General features: G+C 37.9%; 1 protein-coding gene across 5 annotated transcripts in view; it reads left to right on the forward strand.

Moving 5' to 3' along the window:
- The window catches only part of SCAPER (S-phase cyclin A associated protein in the ER), a 489,933-nt gene that overhangs the window by 65,724 nt on the left and 401,789 nt on the right, over positions 1 to 22,420 (forward strand). For all 5 annotated transcript variants that reach the window (XM_068556227.1, XM_068556251.1, XM_068556256.1 and 2 more), the window contains one exon: positions 3,607 to 3,804. In XM_068556227.1, coding sequence (XP_068412328.1) covers positions 3,607 to 3,804 — 198 coding nt within the window. The remainder of the gene's footprint in view (positions 1 to 3,606; positions 3,805 to 22,420) is intronic.

The raw sequence follows: 22,420 nt of genomic DNA on the forward strand, positions 1-22,420 counted from the left end.
AGATATCTGATAAAAGACTGTTATCCAAAATATACAAAGAACTCTTAAAAAAAACTCAACAGTAAGACACAACCTGATTGAAAAATGAGCCAAAGACCTTAACAGACACCTCACCAAAGAGGATGTACAGATGACAGATGAGCATATGAAAAGGTGTGCCACATCATATGTCATCAGGGAAATGTAAATTAAAACAGTGAGCTACCACCACACACCTATTAGAATGACCAAAATTGGGAACAATGATAACTCCAAATGCTGGTGAGGATGAAGAGCCACAGAAACTCTCATTCAATGTTGGTGGGAATTCAGAATGGAAATTCAGCCACTTTGGAAGACAGTTTGGCAATTTCTTAACAAAAGTAAACATATTCTTACCTTGTGATCAGCAGTCATGCCCTTGGTATATATGTAGATGAGTTGAAAACTTATGTCTGAACAAAAACATGCACATGGATGTTTATAGCAGCCTTCTTCATAATCGCCAAACCTGGAAGCAACCAAGATATCCTTCAGTAGGTGAATGGATAAATAAACTGTGGTACATTCAGCTCTAAAAAGAAATGAGCTATCAGGCCATGATAAGACATGGAGGAAATTAATTGCATATTATTAAGTAAAAGAAGCCAATCTGAAAAGGCTGCATACTGTATGATTCCAACCTTAGGACATTCTGGAAAAGACTAAATATGGAGACAGTAAAAAGACAGGTTGTTGTCAGAGGTTTAGGTCCATAGGTTTCTTCAGATTCTCAGGGGAGTTGACGAGAGTTCTAAGAGAGGTGAGTCAGAAATCTCAATTTCCTTCTTCCCCTTTCCCTCTCCTTTCTTTCTTTTTTCCTCTTTCTCTCTCAAAAGTGATTGATTAAAATAGTATAACATTTGTTATATTGAATTTTATTTAAAACATGAGATTCAGTTATGTCTAGCTTTTCCCAAAAGTTTAGGTTGCTTTGTCTTCTGTTGAATGTCTTGGAAACAGGCACAGTAAGTCATAACAATGTGATAGTTACCTGATTTTGAATCTTGGCTTTGTCTCTTACTTAGTGTGAGACCTTGGGTTTATCATTTAATTTAGCTAAACCTCAGTTTTCTCCTCTATAAAATGGAACTAATAATAGTAACTGTGGTATAAAATTGCTTCAAAGATTAAATGACATATAACTGTATGGAAAGCACTTAGCACAGTGTCTGGCACATAGCAAGTATGACATGAATATTAGATGCCACTGCAATTATTATTATCACTGCTGTTGTTTTTATCAGTGGTAGGTAAGAGCGCTGTAATTTGAAACTCTATACAAACTTATCAGCCTCTACAATTTAATATGCTTCTTCTACCTTTCTTCACAAATTTGGCAATTTTGCCATTAGTTTATTCACATTTTTCTGTGAGTGTTCTTCACCTCTTTATCTTTCCCACTATAATCATACCTAACATTATATGGGTACTACTGTGTGCTAGGTGTTATGTGAAATGCTTTATGAACATTGGAGCAGAAGTTGGAAGACTCGGTTCTGGTCCCAGTTCTGTCACTCAGCCTTTTGACTTGGTCAAGAAATTGAATCTTACTGAGCATTAGTTTTGTCATCTACAAAATAGGAATAATAATATTTCAATATTTGTCCTGTCTTTATAGTTTGTTGTGATGATTAAATGATATGTTTTCAAAAGCCCTTCATAAAATGTAAATAAATGTGCAAATATAAAGTATTACTATTTTTGTCAAGCTTAAATGTCAAATTTGTATAGTACATTGCCCTTCAGATGGAATTACCTAGCTGTAGTTTCTGCCTTTCTGGAGTCTTTCTTAGTAAAAGCCTCACATAGAGCAATCACGGAGAATAGAAACATCTTAACCTAAAAGCAGTTTTGCCTATTCTACATTTTAAGAAAGGTTGGTTAAAGTATTTGAATCATATACATATGGATGTATGATAGGGTAAATACATAAATGGGTGAAGATGAGTTAGATTATTTTTGAGAATTTTATAAGATTAGGGTCTGAATTCACAGGAAGCTACTAGTGTTTTGCTGATCACTCTAAGAAGTTTGTGAAGGAAGTATAATTCAGGAAAATTCAAGTTAATTTTAACTTTGGGTGGTATATAGGAAGAGAAATGAGGTGGTCTGGAATATTTGGTAAAGGGTTGTTAGCACAGGGCCTTGGGGTGCATTGTAATGGGAAGTCAGCAGTGTAATTGCAGAGCTCTAACTGGAAGATAGTCTCCTGTGGCTATGTGATCTTGGACAAATCAGCCTCTAAATCTCAATTTTCTAAGCTGTAAAGTAGAGCTAATAATACATACTTTAAAATTTGTGTGAGGGGATATTTGCCATCATGATTTATCATTTACTATTAGTGTTGGAAAGTGCTTGGAGAGCCGTTGAAGCAAAGGTTTTGTGGGTTGTTGATGATTACTTTAAATTTTATTGCTTGAGTGTTGAGAATTTGGGCCTGGACTAAGGCTGTCAGATAAAATATTTACTAATTTTTATTTGCTGAGTCTGACAACCTTAGTCTGGATGGGGGACTGCGGAAGGAGGATGACCAGCTCCATCTCAGCCTCTTAAGTGTGCATGTCTTTGTGCGTATATATGTTTTGTTTGCTTGACTTCTGATAGTGAAGATTCTATATAAACCGAAGATAGGCTATAAAAGATTTTTGAAGTATAGGAATCACTGTTACGTTGAAGGCCAAATCCTAAAACAAAACAGGAGAGTATTAGCTTCTATTTTGGATATTCTTCACTCTGGGGCTCTTCTATGAAAAGGAAAAACAAACAAGCTAACAGGAATGACATACACACATACAGAACAACCCAAAGAAACTTGAGATTGTTGTTGTAACTGTAGTGCAAGGTTAGTATTTATTTATTTATCAGTTTAGGTAGCCACAGAGAGATAAGCAACTCCTTTGTACTTCTAGTGAGAAGTTCAGGTCTTTATGTAAACTGCACGCTCCTGTTTGTGGTGGAATGATTCTTTGGTACAGTCTATAAAAGTATAGAATATAATTGTATTTTCAAAGTCTGCCTGTGCAACTGAGGAAAGATTGGGTCATATGAATACTGTAGTTACTTTATTTGGTGAGTCTGCTCTGTAGCTGAAGCTTGGTTTTATTCATCAGTGTTCTTTTCTAGTAAATTGTTTTGTATTTATATATTTTTACTTTTAGTGGAAAAAGGTTTAAGATAAAATTAAGTAACTGAATATAAGTATAGGATATGTCATTTCTAAACGAAAAGAATGTACACAAGCAATTTCAAAGTGTTGAAATTAGTATCTGTTATTTGTTATTGTATGTAAATATGCCATACACGTATTTTAGTAAATCAGGAGCCACTTTAGTGCTCCTTTTTGACTAAGAGTCTGTTCACCATTAAAATCATCCTAATCTTCAATGAAACATGTAATTGACCTTACAAACCTGCCACTTTTATTTAAGTTGAGAAGTTTTGTTTTGATGAATTCAGTGTGATATAAGCTAAAAAGAAGAATGTCATGTTTTTAAGTATTTATGTTGAAAAATTTGATTTATACAAAAATCCATTTCCTGGAGGCTTTTAAAAAATATTTTTTCATGTTTTGTTTTATTTCATCAGAACACTACAGTAGACTGTAAAATAACGTCATCTACAACTGGAGATAAACACTTTGATAAAAGTCCCACTAAAACAAGGCACCCTCGGAAAATTGATCTAAGAGCTCGATACTGGGCATTTCTTTTTGACAATCTTCGCCGGGCAGTAGATGAAATCTATGTAACTTGTGAATCAGATCAGAGTGTGGTGGAATGTAAGGTAAGGTTTGCTTTCAGGCTTTGTAATCCATTTGAAGTCAGATTCGCCAATTTTTGCTACATCTGACTCGATAATTTGCCTCAGTATACAGTACTTTAGTAATAACTGTAGTCTCCATGCTATACACTAGATCTGCAGAACTTATTCATCTTATAACTGAAAGTCTGTACCCTTTGACCAACATCTCCCTATTTCCCCTGTCACTTGCAACCACTGTTCTACTCTCTGCTTCTGTGAGTGTGTCAGGTTTTTCTTTGTTTTGATTTTTCAAGAGTACCCTTGTTGTTGTTGTTTGCATTACCTAATTATGTACTTTTATATTCTGTGCAAGATTTGGTAGAAAGTTGTCTTGATACATAGTCCTAGGCAAGAAATTAAAGGATAGGTACACATACACACAATTTATTAAAATATCTCTCTTATCTGTGTTCTCCATTGGTACTGTAGGTGGCATTAGTGAGATTTTCACATTCTTTGGTTTCCTGTTTAATGTTTTTAATTGGACATTGCTCCTTTTCTGTTGAGATAACTTATCACTCTTCTAATTCACTGTGATCAGGGAAAAGTGAGATTGATGGCTAACCATAAACAATCCTGGGCGGGATTGGGATGTCATTGTAAGGTGTGTTTTCTAATTTTAGATAACCTTGTATTTGTAATAGTATATTAAACAGACACATAGCATAATCTGGCTCTAAAAATTCACTAGAAAGTCTGGCCTTTTAGTAGATACAAACTATATACTGTATTAGTTTATACTAAATAAAATTATTTTGAGAAAAACCAGAATGATACATCATCATAGAAATATTACAAAGGTAGCTTCTGCTTCTACAGTGAACATGGTTGAAAATCCTGGAATTCATTGTTTAACCTTTGAAATATCCGAAGGGTCAAAGCAAAGTTACATGTTGACACAACAGCTATGTTTCCTCTAAAATTGGAAACAGCCAAAATGTTTTAAACTAGCCTAAAAATATGACTCTTCAGAAACAGATTTCAGAATGAACAGTGATTGAAATCACCCAAATTTATGCTTTGGTTGTCACAATTAATATTGTTACTATCAGCATGTAAAACTTTTTATGTTTTAAGAAAAATATTTTTAAGGAAAATCATATCATTGGGGTGGAATGAGTCAGCATGTTGTGGTAGAAAACACTATTGGATTTAATTTTGGATTATAGTTTCTTATATAAAATGAGCATGTGGGCCTAGATAATCTTTAGGTCATCCCTAGAGATCAATAAGATCAGCAGATTCTTTGATTTTGTGATTAAAAATAACAAAAGGTTGACTGAAGAAATCAAATTTGTCAAATGTATACTTCTTTATAGAAGTGAGTTGGACCAGTTGCAACCATGTCTCTGTGATGAGCAGAAACTCTTGCACCTATCTCTGATACTGTATTCAGGGAAGCTAGACTTGCCATAAGACAGTGTAGCTTTTTAAAAAAAAATTTATTATATATATATATGCAATGGAATATTACTCAGCCATCAAAAAGAATGAAATAATGCCATTTGCAGCAACACTGGTGGACCTAGAGTTTATCATCTCTAGTGAGAGACACATACCATATGATATCACTTATATGTGGAATCTAAAATATGATACAAATCAACATATCTATGAAACAAAGACAGTGTAGCTTTTATTTTCAGTCCTGTCAAAACTTTGTGAAAGTTTAACAGTAATAGAAATTGGTTGTGCAAGTTGTAGATAAGAATGGAGAAGATTTTAAAAAAATTTTTTTTAAATTTTTAACTCCTTATTATGAGAATTTTCAAATACAAAGTAGAATAATGCAATATAGGGACTTCCCTGGTGTCACAGTGGTTAAGAATCCGCCTGCCAAAGCAGGGGACACGGGTTCAATCCCTGGTCCGGGAAGATCCCACATGCCGCAGAGCAACTAAGCCTGTGCACCACAACTACTGAGCCTGTGCTGTAGAGCCCGTGAGCCACAACTACTGAGCCCACGTGCCACAGCTACTGAAGCCTGCGTGCTTAGAGCCTGTGCTCCGCAACAAGAGAAGCCACCACAATGAGAAGCCCATGCACCGAAACAAAGAGTAGCCCCTGCTCACTGCAACTAGAGAAAGCCCACATGCAGCAGTGAAGATCCAACACAGCCAAAAATAAATAAATAAATAAATAAATTTTTTTATTTAAAAAAGAAAGAATTGAGAAGATTTTGACAAAGTTAGATGGGTAGAAATGTGTTCTCTATTCTTTGTACTGTGCCAAGATGCTCAAAGGTTTATGCTGAGAAATAAAATCTGGGAGCTTAAAAGTTAATTTCATACCCAACTCTCCCCATCTAGGACTTACAGGTGGTGATGTAAAAATATACAGTTTAATATTTGCTCTATCCATGTGCTGGGTATATAATAGCTGGAGTTCTATTTTTGTTTTGTTCTATTCTCATTTTAAAAGCACTTCTATCCATTATCTCATTTGATTAGTACCTTTATAAGATGTATAACCCTCATTTTGTAGATCCTCATTGTACAGGTGCACTCAGCCTTTGTTCTGTAGATTTACTGACAATATTTGTCCTTCTTTGTGATTTTTGTGCAACGCCTTTGTTAAGTAACCACAGTTCAATTCTTTGTCTCATATGTAAAATGCAGTTAATAACTCCTGTATTATGTAATTCACATGATAGGTACAGCATGAAAAAGTATCTTAACTATATCAACCAGGATTGCTGACCAGAGCCAATCTCTTTAATCAAGAGGCTACATTTCTCAGTTTTTTCGTTTAAAGACATGCCTGTTATGCCATCAGCTACTCCACTGCATGACTTGCTAAGAACTGACTTTTCCAGCAAAGCTATACTCTGACCATCACCACTGCATTTCCCCTTCTTCCATATAAAGTGGGCTAGGGGGAGATTGCCTTTTGGGGAGTGCACAGTTAATGAAGTTTGAGGTGGTGCGTGAAGTGCTTGTGAAGTTTGTGTGTATGGCTGCAGGAGACTGGCATCTTGTTCTCTGGCTGGATCTTTGCCATGCTGATTTTGGTGCCTGTGGAATATGTTGAGAGATTTTGGGGGAAAGCATACTGGCAACATATTGTACTTTCCATTTTCTGTTTTCCATTTCAACCTGGGGGAACTGGATGTGTGGCTCTGGAATATTGGGGGCATCCTTGAATATAGAGACTGCTACCTACATCTCCCTTAGAGATTTCATAGCATAATAAGCTTGCTGGAGTAGCTCATGCCAGCTGGGCTTGAAGGGACTTTAGGGTAGTATGCTTCTTTGGAAGGAGATAGGATGGGACTTGTCATTGACCAAGTAAAGAGGACCCCCAGTGCATCTCACGATTTATGTGAGGGTAGAATTGTGTACATTAGTGAAGATCTTGGAGTAATAGGGCCTTCCTATGGGGACACTTGGTTAGGTAAAGTATACCAACCTCTGTTGGAGTTGAGGCAGATACTGCTTGGGCAGAGGGAGCCAGGGTGAACCTGACCACTGCCTAGGGAACCTTGAATGTTCCCTGTGCAGAAATTACCATGTACTGCAGAGATCAGTAGAGACCACTGACTTCAAATTGATTCAGAGAAAGATTAGGGATGCATCTCTGCCTGGCAGCACTTGATTCTTTTGGTGGTCAGTATCACCTTAGTCCCTGGAGAAGGACTGGCTGATGACTATAGTAGATCCATCACTAATAACTGGTGAGCTCTATAATAAGTAGGATATTGCTCTGTTCCCACAGCTGCCACTTATGGCAAGGACATAAGTTTGTGAATGTAGGAGAGTTTGAAGGGGTACAGAGGAGGAAGAGAGGAGAGAGACAGTGAGGATAAGCCATGTTCTTCCCCACCACAAGCATCTGCTAAAGGCCATGTAATTTTCACTTGTGCTAATAGGCAGGTTGTCTGTAGATGGGATTTAAAAACCAAGTTTTGATAATTGAATGTGCCTGAAAAATTGTGGAATTTCACTGAGCATACTCAGCAGGTTAAGGATTCAACTGAGTAGTTAGTTATATGGGGAAAAAATAAAAGTATTCTATGTTTATATCTCAATAGTTGAGACTTCTCAGTTCAACAAGTAAGGATCAAAATGAGATGTGAGAAAGTGCTTAGAAAGGTATGACACACAATAAAAAGAAAATAAATTTTATAATTAGATGAAAGGAGAAGTCACAGATGGAGAAAGAAGAATACAGGTCCAGGACAGAGAAGGAATCATCATAGAGGTAGGAAGAAGATAGGAGAATAGGAATGTCCCAAAAGCCATGGAGAAGTAGGAGTGGTGCATAGGTTAAGAATGACTGCAGTTGAGAGAAAGCTTGTTCAACTTGGCATTCAAGAGGGATAAGAACAGATGGGATCAAGGTGGAGATTTGTGATAAGAATTTGAAATTCCATTTGATGGGTTCTTTGCTCTTTTTATTTTTGAAAAGTAGGAGGTGTGGGGTTGGAAGTTTGAAGAGAGTGGAAAGGTCTGAAATAACTGTGATGGAGAATGAAAGGGCTGACATATAGAAACCACAGGATTGCCCAGCAGCCTTGAAGGTCACAGTTGAGATTGGAAATTCTTGTCTTTCCTGTATCTTCAGTTTCCTTATTAGATTCTTTTCCCATCAGCATACACATGCTTATTTCTCTTCCATTCTGAACTACAAAAATAAGAACAAGAAGAAGAAACCCCCAAACCCTTTCTCTACTTTACTTATCCTTTCATCTACTCTCCCAGTCCCCATTTTCCTCCTCCCCTTCTTAGCCAAGTTTCTTAGAAGAACTTTCTACATTTGCTGCCTTCATTTCCTTTTCTCCCAGGTACTCATTAGTCTACTCCAACCTGGTGTCACATCCTATCAGAGCTCCTGTTAAGTTCTTATTAAAGTCACTCAGTATTACTAAGTCCAGTGGTTGTTTTTCAGTCCCTTCCATGATCTCTGAGTAGCATTTCATGCTGTTGACCACTCCCCTCTTCTTAACAGCACTCCCTTCTTTGGCTTTTATGGAACAACCTCTGCTAGTTTTCTTCCTCCTTTGTTGGCTGCTGCTTCTGCCTCCTCTTTATTGGCTTCTTCTTTTCCACCTGACCTTTAGCTTTTGAGAAGTCATTAAGGCTCCTTTTAGACCATCTTTCTCCCCCTGCAGTTTTCTCCATGCCATGGCTTAATTTACTCTTCATTTTCTGATGATTCTTAAATTTATATGTCTAGCCTATATCTTTCTTCTGATTTTCAGACTTGTATATCCAACTTGCCTAGTTGGCATCTCCACTTGTGTATTTCACAAGCATGTCAAACTGACGTATGTAAGACCAAGTTCATGGTAACTTCCTCTGCCCCAAACCTGGAGATGTATTTCTCTTCCCCCCTCCTCCCTTCACCTCACACCAGCCACTGTCCAATGAATCGGCCTCTTTCAGATTATTTACTAAATCTTTCTGATCTGTCCACTTCTCTCATTCTCCACTGCTACCATTCTAGTCCAAGCCACCAGTAAAAAATGCCTGGATTACAACTGAAACCTTGTAACAGGACTCCCTGCATCCTTCCAATCCATTCTCCACATTATAGGCAAAATGATACTTAAAAACCACAAAAATAAGATCTAATTTTTTTGATTACAGCTCCTCAAAAGTTTCCCTTTGCTCTGAGCATTAAAATCTTCAGCATGACCTTCAAATCTTGAGTGACTTGATCGCTGCTTACCTCATTTCACACCACTTTTCTCTCTTCCCTTCTGCCTCATTTAAACCAGCCTTCTTTCAGTTAGTCAAACATGCCATGTGCTCACCAGTTTTCAGACATTTCCACATTCTGATTTTTCTGCCAGAACACTAATCCCTCATTCTTCTTGCCCAGCACCTCCTCACCTCCCCTATCCCTTTTACCTAATTTCTATTCTTAATTTAGTTTTCAGTTTAAGTGTCACTTCCTCAGGGGGAGCCTATCCAGATATTTCAGACTAAACCAGGTTCCCCTGTAATATACAGTCATCCCTCAGTATCTGAAGGGGATTGGTTCCAGGACACCTTCTCCCCCAGCCCCTGCCCTGTGGATACCAATATCCATGGATGCTCAAGCCCCTTATATAAAATGACATAGTACATTCAGCCCTGGGTATCCATGGGTTCTGCTTGGGCACGTATGGCCCGACTGTACTCTTAATACTTTCCCTAGAAGCACTTATCACAATTGAAACTACATAATTGTTTATTTTGTTGTTTTTATATCTGTCTCCCTTACTAGACAGTAAGCTCCATGAGGACAGAAACCACACTGTCTTGTTTACCCCTCCATCATCAGTTCTTGGAACTGGCATTGAAACATAGTGAATGCTCTGTAAATAGATGTCAAAAGGCTGTGTGAAGCAATGAGACTACATAGATTTTGGGTGTGAAGACACTGGTTTACACAGTGATGTGATTCGCCTCTCTCCTGAGTTATACTTAGCATTCAGTCGCTTGCTAAAAATGCACAAAGATGGTGGGTAGATGAATTAATCATGGGTAGGTATTTTTTTAGGCAGATGCAGTGTAATTTCATTGGAGTAAAGGATTGAAGAGGGTAAGAGAGTAGTTGGAGTAGTGGACCATGGAACCTAAGCTGGATGGGGAAGGAAATGACTATTGCAGAAGCCTGATAGATGTGGAGAAAGTAAAGAAGCTAAGTGTTTGCAAATATCCTTTGGACATGGTAGGAATAGGTAAGATGGATTCTCTGTAGATAGAAATTGATAAGTTTATATTTATATTTTTAAAGTTACTATTTACATACTCCAAATTATTACTTTTTTTGATCTCCTTGATCTGTCAGACACAGATATTTTAGTCTCCCACTACTATTACAGTTTCTTCAACATTTCCTTGAATTTCTGAGAATTTTTTTTTTTAAGTTACAAAATAGATTTATAGACTCATCCCATCTAGGCACACAAGTGCAAAAGTCTAGAGGTGCTAAAGAAGTTTTTGCAGCAAAACAATAGGCTGGAGAGCCTTGGATTGTAGGAGAGAGAAGGGTGGAGAGTGAAGTGGTTAGAGGAGTGTCCTCAGAGGCTTTGACCTGGAGACGGGGAGCCATGTTAGATCAGTTGAGGGGAGCACCGAGGATGGGCGGGCTCTGGGAGAAGACCTCCTCTCAGGCTGTGCATTGCCAGTTTGGGGCATTGCCACAATGAAGTATACTCAACAGTGAGCAGCAGAGGGAGGCCGTGAATTTGAGTCCTAGGAAAACATCTTCATTTAATGCCATTGTTTCTATTGGAAAATCAGATTTAACTTAAGGCAAAACCTTTACGTAATAACCTGCTGAAGGAATAAGTATTACATGCATGTTTACTTCATCATAATCTACTTTCAATTAATATCAGACTGTTTCATGAAGAGTGTAAGGACATTACAACAGCACAATTCCATTGACCTACTCCGCCCATTTTGTTCTCATTGCTTATATTTTACTACTCTATACACTATAAGCGTCTCAGTTTCTTAATTTTTGCTGTAAAAATCGATGGTCTTTTACAGAAATTTGAAAAGAAAATATATAAAATAAAGGTACTAGAATTTTTTAAACCATTTTGCTGCCTTATTATTAGTTGCATAAAGGATCATATGAGTTGTATTTTCATTGTGAATTTAACATTTGTGAATTCTGTTTTGTGTGATGTTAATATTATAATCTCTCTATCTTTTTTTGGTTTGTTTGATTTGCCTGTTGCCCTTTAGCTCAGGTATTGCAGTTTGTTACAAAGAACATGAGATTCTGCACAGGGAGAGTAGGCTAACAGTTCACCTGTGCATTTATGGAATAGGCTTTGGTTACCTCACCATTGTTTTACATTAATAACTATCTTTCAAAAATTTACTTTTTACTTTTTTTTATTCAGTATATGTATATATTGTGAAATGATCACCACAATAACTCTAGCTAACATCCATCACCACACATAGTTACAATTTTTTTCTTGTGATAAGTTTTAAGATCTACTCTCTTAGCAACTTTCAAATATACATTATTATTAACTATAGTTACCATGCTGTACATTACATTTCCTGGACTTCATTATTTTGTAACTGAAAGTTTGTACCTTTTGACCAGCTTATTAACCCATTTCACCCACCTCCCACCCCATTAATAGCTATCTTTTCCTCTATCTGTATCTGGTCTTATTCTAGTTATGTATTCTTTGCTGTTTTTCATTCATTGTATGCTTACAGTAAAATTTTGCTATTTTTATTGATTAAAGAATAATTACTCCTATGTATATAACATTTCCTGAGACATTATTTTATGATTCAGTGTTTAAGTTGTAGAGGTAGATGAATTGTTATTTTTTAGTGTATTTAACATGACACTTCATTGATGATGTCTTCGTTGATAAATCTTTGTTCCTTATGTTTGGTTCTCATTTATTATAATCAATAGAGAATAGATTATTTTTCTTTGGGGTATTTGGAATAACTTAATAACTTGATCCCACAATCACCATGTTGTAACTATTACTGGGGTTAGTCAAACCTGACTTATCTGGGCTAAGTTCCTAGTAATGGTAGCCTAGTTCTTAGGAGTAGCCATCAAACCATATTATACTTTCATTTTAAAAGATTTCTTCCTGATTTCTTTATTTCTGTTAATGACCACCACTCTCCCAGCCACCCATGCTCTCTTCTTTGTCAGCTGCAAAGTTCCTATTCATTCACTTTTGCATTTTTTTCCCATTCACACATCCCCTCCCTGTTTCCTAGTGTCAATACATTGCCTTTTAAAGACCCTTATTACTCTCTGGTGAGCTTTTTTCTTGTCCTTTTGGGTATGTCCCCGTCTCATTTTTTTTTTTTTCTTTCCTTTTATAGTGCTTTTTACCAATGACGTTCTTTCGTTTTTTTCTTATTTTTATTTTAACATCTTTATTGGAGTATAATTGCTTTACAATGGTGTGTTAGCTTCTGCGTTATAACAAAGTGAATCAGCTATACGTATACATACATCCCCATATCTCCTCCCTGTTGCGTCTCCCTCCCACCCTCCCTATCCCACTCCTCTAGGTGGTCACAAAGCACTGAGCTGATCTCCCTGTGTGAAGCAGCTGCTTCCCACTAGCTATCTATTTTACATTTGGTAGTGTATATATGTCCATGACACTCTCTTACCCTGTCACATCTCACCCCACCCCCTCCCCATATCCTCAAGTCCATTCTCTAGTAGGTCTGTGTCTTTATTCCCGTTTTGCCACTAGGTTCTTCATGGCCTTTTTTTTTCCTTAGATTCCGTATATATGTGTTAGCATACTGTATTTGTTTTTCTTTCTAACCTCCTTCACTCTGTATGACAGACTCTAGGTCCATCCGCCTCACTACAAATAACTCAATTTCATTTCTTTTTATGGATGAGAAATATTCCATTGTATATATGTGCCACATCTTCTTTATCCATTCATTTGTCGATGGACACCTAGGTTGCTTCCTTGTCCTGGCTATTATAAATAGTGCTGCAATGAACATTGTGGTACATGACTCTTCTTTTTTTTTTTTAACATCTTTATTGGAGTATAATAGCTTTACAATGGTGTGTTAGTTTCTGCTGTATAACAAAGTGAATCAGCTATACATATACATACATCCCCATATCTCCTCCCTCTTGCATCTCCCTCCCACCCTCCCTATCCAACCCCTCTAAGTGGACACAGAGCACCGAGCTGATCTCCCTCTGCTGTGCGGCAGCTTCCCACTAGCTAGCTATTTTACATTTGGTAGTGTATATTATGTCAGTGCTACTCTCTCACTTGGTCCCAGCTTACCCTTCCCCCTCCTTGTGTCCTCAAGTCCATTCTCTATGTCTGCGTCTTTATTCCTGTCCTGCCCTTAGGTTCTTCAGAACCACTTTTTTTTTTTTTAATTCCATATATATGTGTTAGCATACGGTATTTGTTTTTCTCTTTCTGACTTACTTCACTCTGTATGACAGTCTCTAAGTCCATCCACCTTGCTACAGATAACTCAATTTCATTTCTTTTTATGTCTGAGTAATATTCCATTAATATATGTGCCACATCTTCTGTATCCATTCATCTGTCAATGGACACTTAGGTTAGGTTGCTTCCATGTCCTGGCTATTGTAAATAGAGCTGCAGTGAACATTGTGGTACATGACTCTTTTTGAATTATGGTTTTCTAAGGGTATATGCCCAGTAGTGGGATTGCTGAGTCATATGGTAGTTCTGTTTTTAGTTTTCTGAGGAACCTCCATACTGTTCTCCATAGTGGTTGTATCAGTTTACATTCTTACCAACAGTGCAAGAGGGTTCCCTTTTTTCCACACCCTCTCCAGCATTTATTGTTTGTAGATTTTGTGATGATGGCCATTCTGACCGGTGTGAGGTGATATACCTCATTGTAGTTTTGATTTGCATTTCTCTAATGATTAGTGATGTTGAGCATCCTTTCATGTGTTTGTTGACAATCTCTATATCTTCTTTGGAGAAATGTCTGTTTAGGTCTTCTGCCCAATTTTGGATTGGATTGTTTGTTTTTTTGATATTGAGCCGCATTAGCTGCTTGTATATTTTGGAGATTAATCCTTTGTCAGTTGCTTCGTTTGCAAATATTTTGCAAATATTTTCTCCCATTCTGAGGGTTTGTTTTTTTGTTATTGAGCTGCATGAGCTGCTTGTAAATCTTGGAGATTTGTCAGTTGCTTCATTTGCAAATATTTTCTCCCATTCTGAGGGTTGTCTTTTGGTCTTCTTTATGGTTTCCTTTGCTGTGCAAAAGCTTTTATGTTTCATTAGGTCCCATTTGTTTATTTTTGTTTTTATTTCCATTTCTCTAGGAGCTGGGTCAAAAAGGATCTTGCTGTGATTTATGTCATACAGTGTTATGCCTATGTTTTCCTCTAAGAGTTTGATAGTGTCTGGCCTTACATTTAGGTCTTTAATCCATTTTGAGTTTATTCTTGTGTATGGTGTTAGGGAGTGTTCTAATTTCATACTTTTACACGTACCTGTCCAGTTTTCCCAGCACCACTTATTGAAGAGGCTGTCTTTTCTCCACTGTATATGCTTGCCTCCTTTATCAAAGATAAGGTGACCATATGTGCATGGGTTTATCTCTGGGCTTTCTATCCTGTTCCATTGATCTATGTTTCTGTTTTTGTGCCAATACCATACTGTCTTGATTACTGTAGCTTTGTAGTATAGTCTGAAGTCGAGGAGCCTGATTCCTCCAGCTCTGTTTTTCTTTCTCAAGATTGCTTTGGATATTCGGGGTCTTTTGTGTTTCCATTCAAATTGTGAAATTTTTTGTTCTAGTTCTGTGAAAAATGCCAGTGGTAGTTTGATAGGGATTGCATTGAATCTGTAGATTGCTTTGGGTAGTAGAGTCATTTTCACAATGCTGATTCTTCCAATCCAAGAACATGGTATATCTCTCCATCTATTTGTATCATCTTTAATTTCTTTCATCAGTGTCTTATAATTTTCTGCATACAGGTCTTTTGTCTCCTTAGGTAGGTTTACTCCTAGATATTTTATTCTTTTTGTTGCAGTGGTAAATGGGAGTGTTTTCTTAATTTCACTTTCAGATTTTTCATCATTAGTGTATAGGAATGCAAGAGATTTCTGGTCATTAATTTTGTATCCTGCTCTTTTACCAAATTCATTGATTAGCTCTAGTAGTTTTCTGATAGCATCTTTAGGATTCTCTGTGTATAGTATCATGTCATCTGCAAACAGTGACAGTTTTACTTCTTTTCCGAATTGGATTCCTTTTATTTCTTTTTCGTCTCTGATTGCTGTGGCTAAAACTTCCCAAACGATGTTGAATTATAGTGGTGAGAGTGGGCAACCTTGTCTTGTTCCTGATCTTAGAGGAAATGGTTTCAGTGTTTCACCATTGAGGACGATGTTGGCTGTGGGATTGTCATATATGACCTTTATTATGTTGAGGAAAGTTCCCTCTATGCCTACTTTCTGGAGGGTTTTTATCATAAATGGGTGTTGAATTTTGTCGAAAGCTTTTTCTGCATCTATTGAGATGATCATGTGGTTTTTCTCCTTTAATTTGTTAATATGCTGTATCACGTTGATTGATTTGCATATATTGAAGAATCCTTGCATTCCTGGGATAAACCCCACTTGATCATGGTGTATGAGTCTTTTAATTTGCTGTTGGATTCGGTTTGCTAGTATTTTGTTGAGGATTTTTGCATCTATGTTCATCAGTGATACTGGCCTGTAGTTTTCTTTCTTTGTGACATCTTTGTCTGGTTTTGGTATCAGGGTGATGGTGGCCTCACAGAATGAGTTGGGGAGTGTTCCTCCCTCTGCAATATTTTGGAAGAGTTTGAGAAGGATAGGTGTTAGCTCTTCTCTAAATGTTTGATAGAATTCACCTGTGAAGCCATCTGGTCCTGGGCTTTTGTTTGTTGGAAGATTTTTAATCACAGTTTCAATTTCAGTGCTTGTGATTGGTCTGTTCATATTTTCTATTTCTTCCTGGTTCAGTCTTGGCATGTTGTGCATTTCTGAGAATTTGTCCATTTCTTCCAGGTTGTCCATTTTATTGGCATAGAGTCACTTGTAGTAATCTCTCATGATCGTTTGTATTTCTGCAGTGTCAGTTGTTACTTCTCCTTTTTCATTTCTAGTTTTATTGATTTGAGTCTTCTCCCTTTTTTTCTTGATGAGTCTGGCTAATGGTTTATCAATTTTGTTTATCTTCTCAAAGAACCAGCTTTTAGTTTTATTGATATTTGCTATTGTTTCCTTCATTTCTTTTTCATTTATTTCTGATCTGATCTTTATGATTTCTTTCCTTCTGCTAACTTTGGGTTTTTTTTGTTCTTCTTTCTCTAATTGCTTTAGGTGCAAGGTTAGGTTGTTTATTCGTGATGTTTCCTGTTTCTTGAGGTAGGCTTGTATTGCTATAAACTTCCCTCTTACAACTGCTTTTGCTGCATCCCATAGGTTTTGGGTCGTCGTGTGTCCATTGTCATTTGTTTCTAGGTATTTTTTGATTTCCCATTTGATTTCTGCAGTGATCACTTCGTTATTAAGTAGTGTATTGTGTAGCCTCCATGTGTTTGTATTTTTTACAGATCTTTTCCTGTAATTGATATCTAGTCTCATAGCGTCGTGGTCGGAAAAGATACTTGATATGATTTCAGTTTTCTTAAATTTACCAAGGCTTGATATGTGACCCAAGATATGATCTATCCTGGAGAATGTTCCATGAGCACTTCGCAAAAATGTGTATTCTGTTGTTTTTGAGTGGAGTGTCCTGTAAATATCAATTAAGTCCATCTTGTTTAATGTAACATTTAAAGCTTGTGCTTCCTTATTTATTTTCATTTTGGATGATCTGTCCATTGGTGAAAGTGGGGTGTTAAAGTCCCCTACTATGATTGTGTTACTGTCCATTTCCCCTTTTATGGCTGTTAGTATTTGCCTTATGTATTGAGGTGCTCCTATGTTGGGTGCATAAATATTTACAATTGTTATATCTTCTTCTTGAATCGATTCCTTGATCATTATATAGTGTCCTTCTTTGTCTCTTATAATAGTCTTTATTTTAAAGTCTATTTTGTGTGATATGAGAATTGCTACTCCAGCTTTCTTTTGATTTCCATTTGCATGGAATATCTTTTTCCATCCCCTCACTTTCAGTCTGTATGTGTCCCTAGGTCTGACATGGGTCTCTTGTAGACAGCATATATATGGGTTTTGTTTTTGTATCCATTCAGCCAGTCTGTGTCTTTTGGTGGGAGCATTTAATCCATTTACATTTAAGGTAAGTATCGATATGTATGTTCCTATTCCCATTTTCTTAAATGTTTTGGGTGTGTTATTGTAGGTGTTTTCCTTCTCTTGTGTTTCTTGCCTAGAGAAGTTCCTTTAGCATTTGTTGTAAAGCTGGTTTGGTGGTGCTGAACTCTCAGCTTTTGCTTGTCTGTAAAGGTTTTGATTTCTCCATCAAATCTGAATGAGATCCTTGCTGGGTAGAGTAATATTGGTTGTAGGTTTTTCTCCTTCATCACTTTAAATATGTTCTGCCACTCCCTTCTGGCTTGCAGAGTTTCTGCTGAAAGATCAGCTGTTAACCTTATGGGGATTCCCTTGTGTGTTATTTGTTGTTTTTCCCTTGCTGCTTTTAATATGTTTTCTTCATATTTAATTTTTGATAGTTTGATTAATATGTGTCTTGGTGTGTTTCTCCTTGGATTTATCCTGTATGGGACTCTCTGTGCTTCCTTTACTTTATTGACTATTTCCTTTCCCATATTAGGGAATTTTTCAACTATAATCTCTTCAAATATTTTCTCAGTCCCTTTCTTTTTCTCTTCTTCTTCTGGGATCCCTATAATTCGAATGTTGGTGCGTTTAACGTTGTCCCAGAGGTCTCTGAGACTGTCCTCATTTCTTTTCATTCTTTTTTCTTTATTCTGCTCTGCAGTAGTTATTTCCACTATTTTATCTTCCAGGTCACTTATCCTTTCTTCTGCCTCAGTTATTCTGCTATTGATCCCTTCTAGAGTATTTTAAATTTCATTTATTGTGCTTTTCATCGTTGCTTGGTTCCTCTTTAGTTCTTTTAGGTCCTTGTTAAAGGTTTCTTGCATTTTGTCTATTCCATTTCCAAGATTTTGGATCATCTTTACTATCATTATTCTGAATTCTTTTTCAGGTAGATTGCCTAGTTCCTCTTCATTTGTTAGGTCTGGTGTTTTTTTACCTTGCTCCTTCATCTTCTGTGTGTTTTTCTGTCTTCTCATTTTGCTTATCTTACTGTGTTTGGGGTCTACTTTTTGCAGGCTTCAGGTTCGTAGTTCCTGTTGTTTTTGGTATCTGTCCCCAGTAGCTAAGGTAGGTTCAGTAGGTTGTGTAGGCTTCCTGGTGGAGGGGACTAGTGCCTGTGTTCTGGTGGATGAGGCTGGATCTTGTCTTTCTGGGGGGCATGTCCACGTCTGGTGGTGTGTTTTGGGGTGTCTGTGGCCTTAGTATGATTTTAGGCAGCCTCTCTGCTAATGGATGGGGCTGTGTTCCTGTCTTGCTAGTTGTTTGGCATAGGGTGTCCAGCACTATAGCTTGCTGGTCGTTGAGTGAAACTGGGTCTTGGTGTTGAGATGGAGATCTCTAGGAGGTTTTCGTCATTTGGTATTACGTGGAGCTGGGAGGTCTCTTGTGGACCAGTGTCCTGAATTTGGCTCTCCCACCTCAGAGGCACAGCCCTGATGCCTGGCTGGAGCACCAAGAGCCTTTCATCCACATGGCTCAGAATAAAAGGGAGAAAAAATAGAAAGAAAGAAGGAAGGAAGGAAGGAAGGAAGGAAGGAAGGAAGGAAGGAAAGAAAGAAAGAAAGAAAGAAAGAAAGAAAGAAAGAAAGAAAGAAAGAAAGAAAGAAAGAAAGAAAGAAGATAAAATAAAATAAAGTAAGATAAAATAAAGTTATTAAAATGAAAAATAAAAAATAATTATTAAGAAAAAAAGAAAAAATCTTTTTAATGAAGAAAATAAAAAAGCGGACGGACAGAACCCTAGGACAAATGGTGAAAGCACAGCTATACAGACAAAATCTCACACAGAAGCATACACATACACACTCACAAAAAGAGGAAAAGGGGAAAGAATAATATGTCTTGCTCCCAAAGTCCACCTCCTCAGTTTGGGATGCTTCGTTGTCTATTCAGGTATTCCACAGATGTACGTACATCAGTTTGTTTGTGGAGCTTTAGTCTGCTGCTTCTGAGGCTGCTGGGAGAAATTTCCCTTTCTCTTCTCTGTTTGCACAGCTCCCGGGTTTCAGCTTTGGATTTGGACCCACCTCTGCCTGTAGGTCGCCTGAGGGCGTCTGTTCTTCCCTCAGACAGGACGGGATTAAAGGAGCAGCTGCTTCGGGGGCTCTGGCTCACTCAGACCGGGGGGAGGGAAGGGTACGGATGCAGGGCGAGCCTGCGGTGGCAGAGGCCGGCGTGACGTTGCAGCAGCCTTAGGCGTGCCATGCGTTCTCCCGGGGAAGTTGTCCCTGGATCATGGGACCCTGGCAGTGGCGGGCTGCACAGGCTCCGGGGAGGGGCGGTGTGGATAATGACCTGTGCTTGCACACAGGCTTCTTGGTGGCTGCAGCAGTAGCCTTATTGTTTCATGTCCGTCTCTGGGGTCCGCGCTGATAGCCATGGTCACGCCCGTCTGTGGAGCTCGTTTAAGCGGTGCTCTGAATCCCCTCTCCTTGCGCACTAGGAAACAAAGAAGCAAGAAAAAGTCTCTGCCTCTTTGACAGCTCCAGATCTTTTCCCGGACTCCCTCCCAGCTAGCTGTGGTATGCTAACCCCTTCAGGATGTGTTCACGGCACCAACCCCAGTCCTCTCCCTGCAGTCCAACGGAAGCCCGAGACTCAGCTCCCAGCCCCCGCCCGCCCCAGCGGGTGTGCATCCAAGCCTCTCGGGCTGGCGAGTGCTGGTCGGCACCACTCCTCTGTGCGGGAATCTCTCCGCTTTGCCCTCCGCACCCCTGTTGGTGCGCTCTCCTCCGTGGCTCCGAAGCTTCCCCCTTCTGCCACTCGCAGTTTCCGCCTGCGAAGGGGCTTCCTAGTGTGTGGAAACCTTTCCTCCTTCACAGCTCCCTCCCACTGGTGCAGGTCCCATCCCTATTCTTTTGTCTCTGTTGTTTCTTTTCTCTTTTGCCCTACCCGGGTACGTGGGGTGTTTCTTGCCTTTTGGGAGGTCTGACGTCTTCTGCCAGCGTTCAGTGGGTGTTCTATAGGAGCAGTTCCACGTGTAGATGTATTTCTGATGTATCTGTGGGGAGGAAGGTGATCTCCGCGTCTTACTCTTCCGCCATCTTCTCCTCTTTCTCTGAGTTTTCTTGTAGCTCATTGAGTTTCTTCATGACAGCTGTTTTGAATTCCCTATCGATTAAATCACAATATTTCCTTTTCTTTTTTCCTTTTTTTTTGAAGTATTGTTGACGTACAATATTATATGTTACAGGCATACAATATAGTGAGTCACAATTTTTAAAGGTTATACTCCCTTTTATAGTTTTATAAAATATTTGCTATATTCCCTGTGTTGTACAATATATCCTTGTAGCTTATTTTATACATAATGGTTTGTACCTCCTAATCACCTACCCCTATATTTCCCCTCCACCCTTCCCTCTCCCCACTGTTAACCACTAGTTTATTCTCTATATCTGAGTCTGTTTCTTTTTTGTTATATTCACTAGTTTGTTGTATTTTTTAGATTGCACATATAAGTGATATCATACAGTATTTGTCTTTCTCTGTCTGACTTATTTCACTTAGCATAATACCCTCCAAGTCCATCCATGTTGTTGCAAATGGCAATATTTCATTCTTTTTTATGGCTGAGTAATATTCCATTGTGTGTGCACGCACACGTGTGTGTGTGTGTGTATGTGTATATACAGCATCTTCTTTATCTGTTCATCTGTTGATGGACACTTAGGTTGCTTTCATATCTTGGCAATTGTAAATAACTCTGCTGTGCACACTGGAGTGCATGTATCTTTTTGAATTAGTGTTTACATTTTTTTTCAGACATCTACCCGGGAGTGGAACTGCTGGGTCTTATGGTATTTCTATTTTTAGTTTTTTTGAGAAACCTCCATACTGTTTTCCACAGTGGCTGCACCAATTTACATTCCCACCAACAGTGTACAAGGGTTCACTTTTTTCCATGTGTTTGCCAACATTTGTTGTGTTCTTTTTGATGATAGTCACTCTGACGTGTGAGGTGATATCTCGTTTTTTTGATTTGTATTTCCTTGATGATTAGTGATGTTGAGTATCTTTACATCTGTGTATTGACCACTTGTAAATCCTCTTTTGAGCAATGTCTATTCAAGTCCTTTGCCCATTTTTGAATTGAGTTTTTTTTGTTGTTGAGTTTTAGGAGTTCTCTATATAGTCTGGGTATATAGACTATATAGAGGGATACATATAATCCCTTACTAGGTACATGATTTATAAATATTTTCTCCTGTTCTTTGAATTTCCTTTTTACTCTGTGGGTAATGTTTTTTGATGCACAAAAAGATTTTAAATTTCATGATGTCCCATTTATATATTTTTTCTTTTGTTGCCTTTGTCTGTGGTGTCATACCCAATAAATCATTCCCAAATCCAATGTTATGAAAGTTTTGCCTTATGTTTTCTTCTAAGAGCTTTATAGTTTTACATCTTACATTTATGTCTTTGATCCATTTTGAGTTAATTTTAGTGTATGGTGTAAGGTAAGGGCACAATTTCATTCTTTTGCATGTGGATATCCAGTTTTCCTTGCACCATTTGTTGAAAAGTCTGTCCTTTCCCCATTGAATGGTCTTACTGCTCTTGTCAAATATCATTTGACCATATATGTGAAGATTTATTTCTAGGCTCTTTATTCCATTGGTCTATATGTCTGTATTTATATCACTTACCACACTTTCTGATTATTGTAGCTTTGTAGTAGGTTTTGAAATCAAGAGGTGTTAGTCCCCCAGCTTTGTTGGTCTGTCTCAAGAATGTTTTGGGTATTTAGGGTCCTTTGAGATTCCGTATGAATTTTAGGCTGGGTTTTTGTATTTCTGCAAAACTTGGGACTTTGAGTGGGATTTCATTGAATGTGTACATTGCTTT

This window comes from Eschrichtius robustus, chromosome 1, assembly GCF_028021215.1.
Source record: "Eschrichtius robustus isolate mEscRob2 chromosome 1, mEscRob2.pri, whole genome shotgun sequence".
NCBI lineage: Eukaryota > Metazoa > Chordata > Mammalia > Artiodactyla > Eschrichtiidae > Eschrichtius > Eschrichtius robustus.